The 16,151-nt window shown below is 35.7% G+C and overlaps 1 protein-coding gene across 2 annotated transcripts in view; it reads right to left on the bottom strand.

The window, feature by feature from the left end:
* Nucleotides 1-16,151, bottom strand: part of LOC124645052 (discoidin domain-containing receptor tyrosine kinase B-like) — a 43,964-nt gene that overhangs the window by 25,941 nt on the left and 1,872 nt on the right. For both annotated transcript variants that reach the window (XM_047184787.1, XM_047184788.1), the window contains exon 2: nt 3,765-3,871. In XM_047184787.1, the coding sequence (XP_047040743.1) occupies nt 3,765-3,831 (67 nt within the window). In that variant the 5' untranslated portion in view covers nt 3,832-3,871. The remainder of the gene's footprint in view (nt 1-3,764; nt 3,872-16,151) is intronic.

Here is a 16,151-nt window from a genome sequence, read left to right as displayed (position 1 = left end):
ACCAGGACATAATAGTTGCATTATCTGACGCAAAATGGTTTTTTAAACCTATCGACATTGAACAGACGCGCAGTTTCTTTGAAGAGAATAAAAAATTAAGCTGCGGAACTGTATTGTATTTTTGAGACGAAAAAACAAACAATTATTCGAAGTACTTTAAGTAGGTTCCTATTCCAAAAACGTTCCAACTGAAGTACAAACCAAACGAATACGACTTTTACTTGTAAGTATTAAGAATTCAGGGTATCGCGTGAATAGAATTCGTTATTTGATAGTAATTGCATAAACGATGTAGACACATGTACGATAAGTATACTCGTATAATTACGCAACTTATTATGGGATAATTATTTAATACAGAAAGCAATAGGGGATAATTCCATAATTGCGATGTATCGACGTCCAATACGTGGAAATATTCAATCGTCGTGGAGTATTTCAACTGTGAGCGAAGGAATATATTAGAACTTTTACACTACTGTTAAAATAATTGCGTTCGTATTTCTTTTCAGAAGCTTATTTGTAATGCAGCATGTAATGCATGACGCGTCAAACGAAATACACAAGACCCATTTTCAGATCCAAATATACTTACTACTGTTAAGCTTATAAACCGTTTACATTCATAAGAAATAACGTTTAATAAGCTGACTAGCAGTCATGACCATGAAGTACTCTCTTGAACTTTCATAAGTTGAGATTATGCTCATTCGATCAGAAAAAAACATCGCAAAATTGTGCAGCTCTATGTGAATGGTATTTTAATAAGATTCCTGTTTTGACTACGGAACCTGAAAACTCCGGGGAAAATATGAAATATTAAAAGCGCTAGTGAAACGTCTACTCCGGTTCACTTCCATTGAAAGGAATCTTTCACAATGATGAAAGTTCCTCGTCGTAAACTAACTAGAACTCGCTGGACCTGTCTGCGATGTTAGTGTTTTTGAATAACTCCATAATATAATTAGTGTTTTAATCAACGGCAACGTTACCGTATATGTATAAGTTTTAGTTCAATTGAAATTTTGAAATATAACAACGCTAAAAGCGACTGGTGGAATTTATAATTCTTCGTACAAGTTCACCGAGGCACGGCGTCCCCGTTGCTCTGGGAGCAGAGAACTTTCTAATTAAATATTAAGGCGGACCATGCACAGACATCGACGGGAGACTTGCCACTATAACTTTTTATACTTGTGTGATATGACCATCATGTTCCGTGGACAGAATGGGCTGTTATTAAAACTGTTGTTAGCACAGATAAAAGACATTGGACACCCAGGGCTTACTATAAGGCCGATCAAATTTTGTCACTAACGTAGTTTTTTTTTTACTATTTTTATAAAGCGTTTACATGACTTAAACGTACAATATCTGTTCGACAATGATGGGCCTATCTTCAGTAGTAAATGTCAATCGTCCTTCCGTTCTTTTGAAAAGGACATAAAAGAATAAAAGCACCGCTGTCAATCGATTTCAGATAGGTCGGTGGATAAGCACAGTTCCATTCAATCAATAGTAAAGATGCAGTTAAAGGCATTGTTAAAAATGTCGCTGCAGAAAAAAAGCACAGCAAAATGCCAATTATATTTACCTTCAACCTACAAACTTTTTATGGTTGTTATAGAGCAAACGTGACCAAAAGAAACATTATAAAGTAGCTGAAATTTCCCGTTGGGTGTCGACTAAGTGAAAACTTTTGTTAGAATACTCCCAAATAATTTTCCCGTATTTCGCCTAATTAGATGCCTACGCAGTAACGTATTTACTCAAATTACCAGTATCTACTTAGCTACGTCGATATCTTTTTTCATGATATAAGTATAAAGAAATAATAGCGGTGCGGAGTGCTAATGATAAATTGGAACCATTTTTCCGTCGCCCGATTTCCAATTGGAGATTTTATTGTCATTGTTTGCTAAACGGCTTTGGGTATCGATAACAAGAAATCCACTTAGCAGGTCAAACTGAGTTGATTTTCAGAAGACTTGACTTCGAATGAATGCTAATTTACTTGAATATTGTTTTATTAAATTTATACTTTTTTGATGTTTTACTTAGAATTTACACCACTAACAATAAGCAGCTTTTTGTTCTTTTTGTTCAAAAAACAGTCTGTTGATCATTTAAAAATTAATGCGCATTTATCAACGCTTACTCGAAAAGCTACGTAATAATAATTAAATATATCTAATGGTTTATGAGCTTAACATGTGTTTTGCACATCAGTTCTGTTAAGTACTATATTTTGGCATCATTTTAGTGTGCGTCGACTTATTTTTCTTTATGAAGCAAAATATGTCCGACTCTACTTGTAACTGTGAAATCGATATTTACGTTATAGTTAAGGTAGGTATACCGTTGCACGATGTTTGAGTGAAGTTTCTTCGTTCCCAATATCCTGTTAATTCGAAGCGATTTATTTATTCTGAATGTTCAACAGAGGTTTGATTCTTCTAAAAATAACCAAAACACAATCGTCAACATTTTCCAAGACCAACTAATTCCCTACAAAAACTCCAACTGAAACGTACTTGAAAATTAAGACTCTGAATATGAAATTAATTACTTAAGTAAGTAATGCTGAATATGGAGGATGCTATTTCGAAATTATCTAACGGACTCACAAACAAAATTTCTGTGAGTAATATTAATTAAACTATTACTTACTACTGAAAACAGAACATCAACAAACTGAGACGTATCTCGTAATTAAGGCGATACTATTGTACACTAAATACATATGTATATTATTTCAGGTAGCGTTGAATGCGCTGTGGGCTATCTTTGAGATTGCCTGTCCTTTGACACAAGGCGCCTTTGTATCAGAACCATCAAATCTGTCGATCTAGGTTCTCAATAGACGGATCTCCCTAAAGGCACGTTGACTAAATATACGTAGGTATATCTACTTACAGGAAGGCATTTTGCTTCCAGGTTAGTGTATGTTGAGGTATAACGGGTCAAAGTGTATTTCGCTTCAAGAGCTTTATCAAATGTGGATTCAAATAACTTACGTGCCTGTAATGTAAGAAAACATCTCAGGAGCGAGAAGCGCAACCTATTCTGTACTTGCTAAAATATCTCAGCCATAAGTAATAAATAGGCTTTATGAGAAGCTTAAAATATTTGCAATATCATAATTTATAATAACCCCCCTTAAAATTCCGATAGATTCATAGCGTGGCTGTGACATACATAGCCTTCGAGCACATATTCTTGTTTCTGTACAGTTTAAATTAATCATGCAATATGTTTTATGTACACTGCTAATATGTATGGTGTATAATGATGGCGATATTAATGTTTTTTTGTATAACTCTGCACGTCAATTTCGGTCAAGGAAAGTGAAAAGGTTGACGTCACCATGTTCTAATGTACGTATACCTACCCTCACGGCAGAAGTCCTGCATAAAATATATTAGTGTGCCGGTGGATGACATAAATTATCATGTCAGTAGGTGCGGTGTGTTTAATGTTTTTATGTTACACTATAATTACGCACATTTGTTAAACTCGTTATTAATATTCCGTGAACTGACTTATGACTTGTTAATGATATTTGAATTTTTATATAATCACTCATTATACAACTTAGAATGCAAAATCGCAAGCTATAACAGTGCGCTGAATTTCTGTTTCTCTTATGTTTACTTTAATTAATGTTTTATAAAACATAGTCATCTGATCCTGATACAACAGCGATGATTGGTAGCGATATTGTAAACATGAGTAAACAGAAAGACATTGCAGAGCGTACTCACATATGTCGAGAGCGTGCAGCGGCGAGGCTCCAGCGACCAGCAGCGCAGCTACCACACACAGCACCATCGCGCCTCTCTCACCTCACCATTCTACCGACACCTCAATTCTACAACAAACAAACACTTCATCAAACAACACAGTCCCGCGTTATTCCTGCACTTCAAATCAAAGCAAACAAAAAACGCTCACATACGGAGGCGCCTAGTTGTCAAATGCAAATAAGATCACTTATACAAAATATAACGACTCGATATGCTTTGGACGTCAAAGCGAGCAGGCCCAATTTAACAAGGTAAATAAAACTATCAAAGTTGTGATTGCCAAGTTTGCTTTTGAAAAAGTTAATGCATCGAAGTGAACACAGCTGTCCCTATAAAATTACAGATAACGAGGAAAATCTTGAAGCTTTCTGTCTCTACGAACATTTTATTTTCAGACGAAGCTTCAATTCTTACATGTTAGACACTTGTCTGTGGAACCCTTCAACTGTAAAACAAAAGAATGTCTGGGGCTGTATAACAATAGTGAATGTCATTTAGATGTAGCGTCATGTCAAGGTTTGCAGTGGCGCTAGGGGCAATGCAGATTTTGAAGTAGCCATCAAAACATGATAGTCGCATCTGCATGTATAAAATATATTTACGTTATAATAAATATCGATAAATACTTAGGTGGAGTGTCGTTGGAACGTAGACCGAATAGGGGTACGCCCGAGAGAGATGGGACGCGGCGGGCGGCGCCGGCAGCGCCAAAGGAAATGATTCCAAAATGTAAGGAGATAAACGACGGCAGAGCATCGCTTGTACATACTTGGGTTTGTATCTTCTTCGACGTCTGATGGATTTCCCGACTTTTGTATTGAAAAGGAAATTTATTTGCAAACCAACAGATTTAAAAAAATATTTTCCCTATTTTCCAACCGTCTTAAACGCTTTCCAGTCAAACGAAACTAAGCTTAACCAATTAAGATCAAATGTTTGTGATTAAAATCAAATTAAGAAAAGAAGTAAACTTTAGTAGAATGTAAACGTAGTGTAAAGTTATAATTTATAAAATATCTTAGAATTGCAACAAATATATAACTAGGTAAGAATTAAATAAAAACAAAGCTTTAAAGTACGTAAATAGTAATTACTTATAAAAAGACAAATAATAAACATTGAAAATAAAAACTACATCAACCTTCAGGACTTATGTAAATTAGGTTCACTACCAGCTATGAAGAAAACACGCAAGTTAAGCAGTTTAATACTTTGCATAAACTTAAATAGAATGTAGTTTCTACGCATTCATACTCGTATAAATATGAATTGATAAAATAAACCACTATCTACATTAATTAAAACATAATTAGTCGAAAACAAAACTTAAGGCAGACTTTTCTCAGCGAAAGTAAGGAGCAACACTATTGTTCGCTATTCGAGTAAGTACCGAGGTAGTCACAAACAAGTGATATCAATAAACAATTATACTATTATCTAAACAATGTCAATAATGACTAATGACCAATACAAACACAACTCCTAATGTAAGGCAATATAAAAAGCAATACATCAATCAAGCACAAAAAAGAACATAAAATCTAATAATTATGACGTAATGAAATATTTACATTCAACACTTTTAAATAAATTAATGAAACAACAGTAAGCCTCGACGTACCATTTATCTTAGACAGGTACGGTAAAGTGCAGCTGGGCCCAGTAGCCAATCCGACGGTCGGAGCCCGACTGTGCTAGCCAATCAAAGTTGCCTACAGGACAGTACGGGATGCTAGATTGCTGATATTTCTTGCCTAGTGCATTTCTACCGTAAAGCGCAGGTCTTGTTTATACTGTGACACATTCGCTGCGTAAAACAACAAGTGGGGACGAAATGGGACTTCTTTGTGCTATCAAAAATATGTTTTTGGTTTTATTTATGTCACTTTATGATACGATATGTATATGTTACTGTAAAAACCCGAACTATGGTAAATCCTAAGATTTTCTAGTAAAACCTAAGATTTGCCGACATGAGTTGGTAAACGTAAGAATTTATTATAAAGTTACGATTTTTTCGGACTTCTACCATTTCAATTCAATACAAGCTAGGTTTTACCTCCACATCTACATCCCTAATACTTTTATGAATATATAACTAATCATGGGTGTATGTCCTAGTAAACAATAATAACGATAACTTACTTGTTGACTGACGAAGACACGATATTATCTAATAAAATAATTTTATCTCTTGCCAGTCTATTTTTAATTACTAAAAGAAGTGCGCGTGGCGGGCAAACATGAGAACTGCCATTAAAATCGTCCTATAGCGAAAGAAGTATGGATTTGAAATTAAGTAGGTGTACTACCTACAGATTGCCAATTATGTTTAAGTATTTATTTCTGGAATAAATTGCTTTCATAGGGAGGCCATACATATGGTCTGGAATTTTTAATTTTACATATCGTAAGCTGGTGAAATAAAATTTCAAAAATCTTTTATTGCATTTTGTATATAGTTTTCCTATTTTAGCACTTATTTTTTTCATGATTCTTGTTTTGTTGTTTTGCAGTAAGTACTTTTACAACGTCTTTGTTTCTTTCAGTAACTAAGAAACGTGGCAAAAAACAGAAAAAGCTTTTATTTTTCAAGTTTCCTCAGCTCGGCTATTATTGATATTAAACTTGTCTCGAATGTACCTGGAAGGTCCCTCAGGTGCCTATCTCATTCAACGGTATTTTATTACGTAATAAGATATTTTTGTCATTTAACTTATTCCGGCCTCTTATGTTTTACTGTAATTAGAAAGTATATCATATTTCTTTAAATACACTCTTTTGCAAAAAAGGGCACTTTCAGGGGGAAAGACCTCATGGACTATCCTCCCCTGGTATGGTCCGTGGAGAGGTAAACCAGATTTACTGGCTCAAGATTCGCCTGGTGCTGCTTTTATGTACCTATGGTCGAAGGCACGGGTATCGCCGAAGCGTTCTTCCGCATCCCCGACAGGTATTGGCCCGCAGGATGTTCCAAGGCAGGCCCGTCACCTTATGATACTTTGTCTTAGTGAGACTAGAATCTAAACTAACTGATTATCTAGACTAGATAATCTGTTCATTAAAGATGATATTGATCAGATGCGAAAATTAACCGTCGTTCGAGCGATTAGTTGTGACTGGAAGCTTAGCCTAAGCAGACAGCTGTATCGTTCAAAGACCTCATTTATGCATACAAACAGTATTAACTTAAACCCGTCCCTGAGGAACTTCTTCCCGTACTGGGATACAATACAGTATATATTTTACTCAGGTATATTGTAACTTTCCAACATCGAAAGAATTTTCGGTCGGTCCAATATTTCGGAGACTGGGTACATAAAAACTACAAACAAACTAACAAAAAATGTTTCCTCTTTTACGTATGGATATTGAAAACGACTGGCTTTCAAATTTTGATATTTTAGGGGACCCGTTGACGAGTACCAGGATTAATCAGAAAAAGCTAAAATAAAAGCACTACAGTTTTGCTACGTAGAAGCAAGTAATATACCACAGTCATACTAATGAGGTTTTGATAAAAAAGGTTTTGGTTTGCTTTGACGATTCAGCGAGGGATGATATTTTTTGTAGAAATAAAACCAACCAAGTGCTAGTCGGACTCGCTCATCCAAGGTTCTGCACTTTGAAGCGAAAAATAAAAGATACTAATTACTAATGCCAGATGCTCACTTAATAATTAAAGCTTTGAACACTTTGAAGATCACGAGGGATCCATACAATTTTACTAAGAATAATAGATTCGAATTATCTATATATATTAAATATAAACGTAGTCAAATATTTAAGTATGTTGAGACAGTGCCACCACTCGCATATTGTTCAAGATTATTCATTTGCAATCACTCGAACGATTTCCATATCAAGTCAATAGCTTTTAACTGAAGTTCCTAAAATCTGGTGTTGTAACAGAAGCGGGCGCAGGGTCCGGTGCTTTTTTATCATTTTACTTCTGAACCCTAAAACTACCAGAAATTCGGTTTTGCTGTACCTAAATGAGTTTTCCACCGAGCTTTGACCACAAAATGTACGCAGCGAACATTTTTGCCTTCTGGTTATTGAAAAGGGACAACACAACGACCAAAACTTTGGCTCTATTTTTCATAAACAGACTGATAGGTACCATTCCAAAAAATATAGTCAGATTCGTGTAGCTAGTGCCCATCACTACCACGCTCTATTCATGCTTTTATTTATACGCTGCAAGGCATTGGCGACCGACGCTCTAATGAATAAAAGTCACCTAAAAGTAGGAAATTTTATGAAAAATCTCTTTCAGGATTGATAAATATGATACCTAGCTCATATCTTGATTTTGACTTCATTTTTGGGTAATGTTTCATTCGTTCTTTCATTCAAGCAGTCGGTACTTTGAATGGTTTTAGGGGGTGGTTAATGCGAAAATTCCCGCTACATGTGTAAACAAGTGATATCGTTTAACTGTCTGTTTTTGATAACAGTGTTATCGTTGTCGGTGAACTTACTCAAGTCCACGTTGTAGCACGCTGGCTATTTTTTTTTTTCAATATATTCAAATTACAAAAATGAATTCTCTAGGTTTTGTACGTGTTCGTCGCAGTCATCTGGTTGAAGTTAAAGCTGCTGATCGAATGAACGACTTGCACCTTTATTGAATGACTATAACTGAATCTCTAGCTAGGCCGAACCGAACGGTGATTGAACAAGCGTCACTCAACGTCCAACTAGTTAGCGGTTTGTAACGTAGCACTTTGAACAGAGCGGACGTAAAATCTGTATTTGCATGACAAAAAACATTACAGTTACAGTTAATTATGAATTGAAAAACTATTATGTCTAAAACCCCCGACATAAAACTCAAACCTTTTAAAAAGTAATTAATAATACTCAATCTGAAAGTACCTAAGTATGTAAATTCATTGCGTTGGGGGACCACTCCTAATTAAATTTTGTAACTGCGAGGTTTTCTAATCTTATAGGATATTATTCGTTGAAACTTTTTTAGAAGTTATGTAAACATATAAAATCAATTGCATTCAGTAGAAATATTATAAATAACCTGACAGAACGCGTCAAATTAATATATGTATTTATTATCTGAATGGCAAATTGATAAATTACTGGTTTCTCCAATTCATTTTATTATGAATAGGTACTCTTCAATCCCTTTTTTGTTGGTATTTATATCCTACAGATATTATGATAATTGGAAGAGCATTTTCGCAACCAATTAAGTGCTTCTTACAGCGTAGGAAAATCCTCCACCCACATGCCAATCTTTTTAACATTTACAACATCAATATTTCGGGTCGTTAGAGAGAACTAGATCGGATTATACCCATTTAGGTGCTTGTGTACTATTTTTGTCGTTATAAATAAAATTTTATAATGACGGAAAACGTGAGTAGTACCTAATAAAACTAAGTTGGTACCTTCGAAATTGTATACGTAGCTTTTATAATGTTAATGATTATTTCAGAAGAAGTGGATAAAAAACGTATTGAATTTTTGTGTAGATATTTTTTTTCTCGAAACATTAGGAATTTCAGTTTCTAACTGAAATCACGGGACCAGGCCAAGAGTATTTCAGGTTCGAAATCTTGAACTGTATTGTCTTCTTGTAAAAACTTCCTATCGATTCGGCAAGTATTAAGTGTACCTACACTATGTTCATCTTCCATAATAGAATGATTTCTTTCTAGTATTCAAGTTATCAATGTATTTTTTTTTTCTAGTGATGGTGATGATTTTAGTTCTTGGTGAAAACGGGAGGATTTTTAGGGGCACTGTCCATTTGTAATTTTTGACGTGAAAAAGTGATATTCTAATTAGCCAAATGTCTATTCTATTCTATTTTTAACCCCCGACGCAAAAACGACGGGGTGTTATAAGTTTGACGTGTCTGTGTGTGTGTGTGTGTGTGTATGTGGCATCGTAGCTCCCAAACGGATGATCCGATTGTAATGCGGTTTTTGTTTGAAAGGAATGTCATTCGGGAGTGTTCTTAGCTATGTTTGGTGGAAATCGGTTCAGGTCTTCAAGGTCATCAGCTTGTTTGTTTGGTGTGATAGGAATGTTACACGCTCAGTTTACTTGCAAGCATATGTGGGATCTGAAATTTGAAATACTAATGTCTTCTGGAACCACTAAGCTGGTCTGCTGTTAGGACACGAAGATAGGAGACGTAACCCTGAACTGCTTTTTAGTAAACCCATCGAGTTTGGGCTCGTTGAATTTGTCTTGACTGGTTCTCTTCATGTTTCTAATTGACGAGAACCTGATGCTGGAAATGGGATGTGGCGGATGAAACCCTGGAATGGTATATAACCCTGGATCACCAAAGGTTAATCTTTATTGTTTCTCTATCTGTGCAATTCTCCCAGAGCCAGTTTGTCATGAGGATTGTTAAACAGCTTCCTTTGGCCGAGATGACATATAGCTACCCCATCTTAAAATAAAATAAATTAAATGAAGTAAAAATTAAGTAGCTCCTTCAAAAAGCATGAAATAAAATTAAATTATAAATTAAAAAAAAACCCCGACCCAAAAAAAGTACGCAATTATTATGACAAAAGGTTAAAAACGCTAAACCCTATAAAAAGCAAAAAATAACTTTTAACACTTCGTAAGTTCCAACTAAAGCATGTCAGACTAAACTAAATTTTGACGTGTCGGGAGACCGCTTTTTACCTTCAAAAATACTTACATAAATCAAATGATAGGTACCTACCTAATTACAACATTCGTATATAAAAAAACACGAATCTTAATTAGATAATTAGAGCGGTCCTCCGACACGACAAAATTTAGTTTAGTCTGACATGCTTTAGTTGGTACTTACGAAGTGTTAAAAGTTATTTTTTGCTTTTTATAGGGTTTAGCGTTTTTAACCTTTTGTTTATAAATTATTTTACAACAACCAAAAGTCAAGTAAATATCAAAAAGTAAAATAAAGATTGGATAGATTATGTCCATGGCCAAATATGATTGCAATTTAAAAACAATATTAATAAAACTACAACTGTTAGGAAGATACAAAAAAAACTTGAGACATACTTTGGCCATCTGCGTGCAAGTCATAGATGAGGTAATTAATATCTATAAAAATATTATTACATACCAGCAAACTAATTGTAACGAATTAAATAATAATGTTATACTTCATTTTAAAATATCGATCACATGTTATTATATCATTACTTCAGTATAAAAATAGTGTATGTACTTGGCATCCAAGCTCATAAGTTATTGCGATCAATAATACCGTCCCTTTAAAAAGCTTTAACACTTGTTCACGTTTTAAGCCAGTTGAACACACGACATGTTCAAAGAAAAAAGTAATTAGTAACAAAAGTCACGTGCTACTGGCCAGATAATCAGCACTCTACACCACGCTTTAGAAAAAAGAATGAGCCATAATGCCGCAGCTAAAATATGAAAAACCGGCCAAGTGAGAGACGGACTCGCGCACGAAGGGTTCCGTGCTATTTTTTATGAAAGGACAATGCCAGGGTGTGGGCTCAAAGTTTGCCCAGCAGTGGGAGTAGTTTCAGCTGGTTCCATAGTGCACTCTGAACACAAAATCCAAATATTTTTGAAATCGGTCCCAGAGGTCCCGAGAAAAACCGGTTCAAATGGTCTCCATAGATAGTCACTTAACAAAGCCTGAGCCATTTGCCCAGTAGTGAAAGTGGTGGAAATTCGTTCTTTACTGCACTGTTAACACGAAATCCAAATATTTTTGAAATCGGTCCCAGAGGTCCCGAGAAAAACCGGTTCAAATGTTAAACTTGATCAGTCACTTTATAAAGTCCAAGCCATTTGCCCAGTAGTGGGAATGGTTAGAATAGGTTCTTTACTTCACTCTTAAGACGGAATCCAAATATTTTTGAAATCGGTCCCAGAGGTCCCGAGAAAAACCGGTTCAAATGTTAAACTTGAACAGTCACTTTATAAAGCCCAAGCCATTTGCCCAGTAGTGGGAATGGTTAGAATAGGTTCTTTACTTCACTCTTAAGACGGAATCCAAATATTTTTGAAATCGGTCCCAGAGGTCCCGAGAAAAACCGGTTCAAATGTTAAACTTGAACAGTCACTTTATAAAGCCTAAGCCATTTGCTCAGTAGTGGGAATGGTTAGAATAGGTTCTTTACTTCACTCTTAAGACGGAATCCAAATATTTTTGAAATCGGTCCCAGAGGTCCCGAGAAAACCCGGTTCTAATGTCCAACTTGAACAGTCAGTTTATGAAGCCCAAGCCATTTGCCCAGTAGTGGGAATGATTAAAATAGGTTTTTTACTTCACTCTTAAGACGGAATCCAAATATTTTTGAAATCGGTCCCAGAGGTCCCGAGAAAAACCAGTTCTAATGTTAGCCAGCCATTGTTAGCAAGCCATTTTAAGCAGCCACAAACCTAACAACCTCTTTTCTTGATAGATAGAGATATATATATCAGATAGATAGTGGTTTCACTGTTAACAGGATAAAAAAAAAAAACAGAAATAGACGTTTAAAGGTAATTGTTGTTTCTCTTGCTTTTCAGTCTCTATCTACCACAATCAGTCCTAAGTTCGAGTAGCGTCATGCAATTAATATCCTTAATGGCAATGGAAAAATCTTATCAAGACGAATAAAATAAGCTCAAACACGAGGTAGTAAATAGATACCGTTGAGGAGTTCCCTCGTCTCACTGTCGTCTCCATCGTCAGGTCAGGTCTTAACCTCCACAGTTTTGTGGTGTCGGAGACATATACCCGATTGACAAGTTTTTATTCGATATGTGCTTACAATTTCCGAGAGTTCCATAATGTTTTAAGGTTTCTATCACCAGACCCTGGACCCTCGAACTATTTGGAAAGTAAATCCTTTTAAACAATAAAATGATTGTTTAAATCGGTTGGTAAACGACGGAGTTATGCACGTACTTACGTAAAAAGAATACAAACGAACTGAGAAACTCCTCCATTTTTTGAAGTCGGTAAAAAAAAATCTCGTTCAATACCTCGTATTTGTCGATTAATATTATAATGCATTTCAATTAAGGTAATAAAAGTGGAATAGTTAAGAGTTCGTAAGCATATTTTTCGTAGTATTGAATAAGAGTCAAACCAGTTTTTCTCAGCACTCCTGGGATAGATTTCGAAATATTTCGGTCTGGGACCTATTATAAGCCTATGGAACATAATACACTATGCAGTTACTGTGGGCAACTCTTGAGCCCAACTTCCATACAAAGAATAGCATTGTCCTTTCCATAATTATAATACATTCTATATTCTGTGAATATTTCAAGCAAGCTATCTGTTGTCGTTATCGGTATCGAGCAAAAAAATCACGTTTGGTTTGGGGGAGCCCCCCAAATATTTATTTTATTCTAGTTTTCAGTATTTGTTGTTATAGCGGCAACAGAAATAGATCATCTGTGCAAAAGTTCAACTCTCTTAACTATCATGGTTCATGAGAGACAGCCTAGTGACAGACGGGCGTACGTTTTACCCATTGGGTACGGAACCCTAAATACGGCATGTGTTCGGATATGAGGATCTTTGCGTTACTTCAATCTATTTTAGCGGTTAGCCAGCGGTTTCACCCGCGTCCCGTGGGAACTTCTCCACGGACCCGGATAAAAAGTAGCCTATTGCCTTCCTCGATAAATAGGCTATCTAACAGTGAAATAATTTTTCATCAGTCGAATCGAATCAGTAGTACACGTGCTTAGGGCGTTCAAGAAGCAACAAGCTCTTCAGCTTTATAATATTAGCATAGACATAGATTAAAACATAATTATTTACTTGTTAACGCAACGGTCTAGTCTAGATGTACTATTTGGGAGGGAATTGAATGCATGGGCTTCTTTAAGTATTCAGCCTAAGCTTACCCACAGCCGACAGTTTACAATAAAGCATCCGTCATAACTTTATTAAGTCGCGACGCTACTCTTAACAATTAATGTTCATGGGCAGGCTTATTTGCCATTGATAGTGAATAGCGATACGGACGAATATTTTGTTAGGCACCTTCATTAAACATGAGGTTCTGAACCTTTGGACAGACATGTTCTATGTAAGTATTGTAAGTAGATGCATGCGTTTGTAACTTCGCAGCTAATTGAGAACGAAATACCACGGATCTTACAAAATGTACAATAAAATCCATTTCAGTTCTGTGCAGTTTACTTTCATAGCAAAAAGCCATGAGGATGCGTTTATCCTAAACGTTGCCTATAACATTACACATCTGATAGTTCCAGTGCCAGTCACTATTTACTTAGAAAAAAACTGTCATGAGATCACTTATGCAAACAGCGCATATACAGCATGGTATCTCGACGCAGCTATTAAAATCGGATCAGTTTAAGATCCACAGATAAGTACGAGATATTAGTAGCCTACTTTAGTGCAATATTTGGTTCTATATAATCTATACTAATATAATAAGACGCAACGTTTTTTGTTTGTTTGTTGGAAAAAAAAAGTAAATCTCCCGAAACTACTAAACCGATTTGAAAAATTCTTTCACTGTTGGACAGCTACATTTTTCCGAGTAACATAGGCTATATTTTATCGCGGTACGGGCAGTGGTTCCCATGAGACGCGGGTGAAACCGCGGGAAAACGGCTAATGTTATATGAAACAGAGCTGCTATATGGACAGATTAGGACGGGGCAAAGTCGGGTCTACTGAACTAAAGCCTTTAGCGCTTGAGTTTATTTGAATATTGACGACTGACGTAGCCAGTTTGTGTACTGTAATGAATGTAGTAGGTGTATTTAATAAAAGAATTAGATGATTAAGGATAAAAACGAGTTATTCCGTACAATATAGCTATAACTCCTTTGCATGCTAGAATAAACTTTAACGAAATGTTGTCTAATCCAACAGAACCTCCTAGCTTTTGTAACATCTTGATTCTATGTTTGGGCCATAATTTCATACGCTTGAATAGCTTAGATAGAGAATAACTAAAATCCCACCAAAAACATTAAATGTAAAAAAAAGCCAAGCCTCTACGCAATTCTTCCACCGTAAAGTTTTGAGATCGCATAGAAGCCAAGTCCTGTTCAACTTTATTTGTAATAATAAATTAATATTTGGGACTATATCAATAGTTTTGTTCGTTGTACCACACAATGTAACAATAAAACAAATAGTAACAACAATAAATAACAAAGTTATCAATGCAGTCAAGATTCATACACACGTACACGTCAGATCTTGAAAAACCGCAAATATAAATTTGTTTCCTATTTTTTATTAAGTTTTAAGGTTTTTATAATTTTCCCTTTATATGTAGCTAATAAACTATCTTGGTGCCAAATTTGAACGTTCTAAGTTTGCTAGAAGTACCTTAGATTTTTGATGATCGGTCAGTGAGTGACAAAATGGTGTAACTTTGATCGCTCATAACTCGTAAACTATTTATTCAAATGTCTTGTAATTTTGAGACTGAGCTTGTTCTAATACATACTCTTGGTCATCGAAAACCTAAACTCCTAGCTTTGTCCACATGGAAGATACAGGGGGGTGAAATAGCCGCGAAACGCTTCGAGAAAAGATGGTACGGCCGTGCCCGCTTTGCTCGAGTCTTGGCGAGGGCACTGCCGTGCCCTCAGAGAGATAACTAAAGTAAAAATCACCATTTTAAATCATGTCATGCTTTTATGCATGATAGATTACAGCAAAGTTGTCCACAAGATTTAATTGAATTACTTCTATTCTGGTTTACGCCAGATCATTGCCCAAAGATCCGGGAGTGCCCAGGACCCAGTCTTATGCATAGCAATGATATAACAGCAATAATAAGAATAATATACAAGCTTCCAAGATTCAATCATAAAGTAAATAAGCTTACAAGATCAATTTAAAAAGCTGAGCAGCTTAACAATGATCGAAATCTAGAAGTCTTCTTTGTTCTAGTAAAACACCATTCCTTGTACCCATACCACCTTTTTTTTCTTTCTGTGTTAAATTATTGATAAGGGTGCATGAATGTGTTTGAATAGATCCTGTTAAATAAGCACTTTTCGCGAAATCTTTCGATTTCAGGTCATGCAAGTACCAATGCAACTTTTCTAAGTTTGTATGTACTTTCTAAGTATATCTTAGACACTAATGACTGTGTTTCGGATGGCACGTTAAACTGTATGTCCCGGCTGTCATTGAACATCCTTCACAGTCATTACGGGTAGTCATAAGTTAGCAAGTTTGACACCAGTCTAATCAAGGGGTATTGGGTTGGTAACTGGGTTGAGGAGGTCAGGGGCAGTCGCTCCTTGTAAAAAACTGGTACCCAGCTACATACAGTTAGATTGGAAGCCAACCCTAACTTTGTAAGTAAAAAGGCTTGAAGGATGATGATGAGCTTG

Source organism: Helicoverpa zea, chromosome 31 (genome assembly GCF_022581195.2).
Source record: "Helicoverpa zea isolate HzStark_Cry1AcR chromosome 31, ilHelZeax1.1, whole genome shotgun sequence".
Taxonomy (NCBI): Eukaryota; Metazoa; Arthropoda; class Insecta; order Lepidoptera; family Noctuidae; genus Helicoverpa; species Helicoverpa zea.
This window is presented reverse-complemented; position numbering and strand designations above follow the sequence as displayed.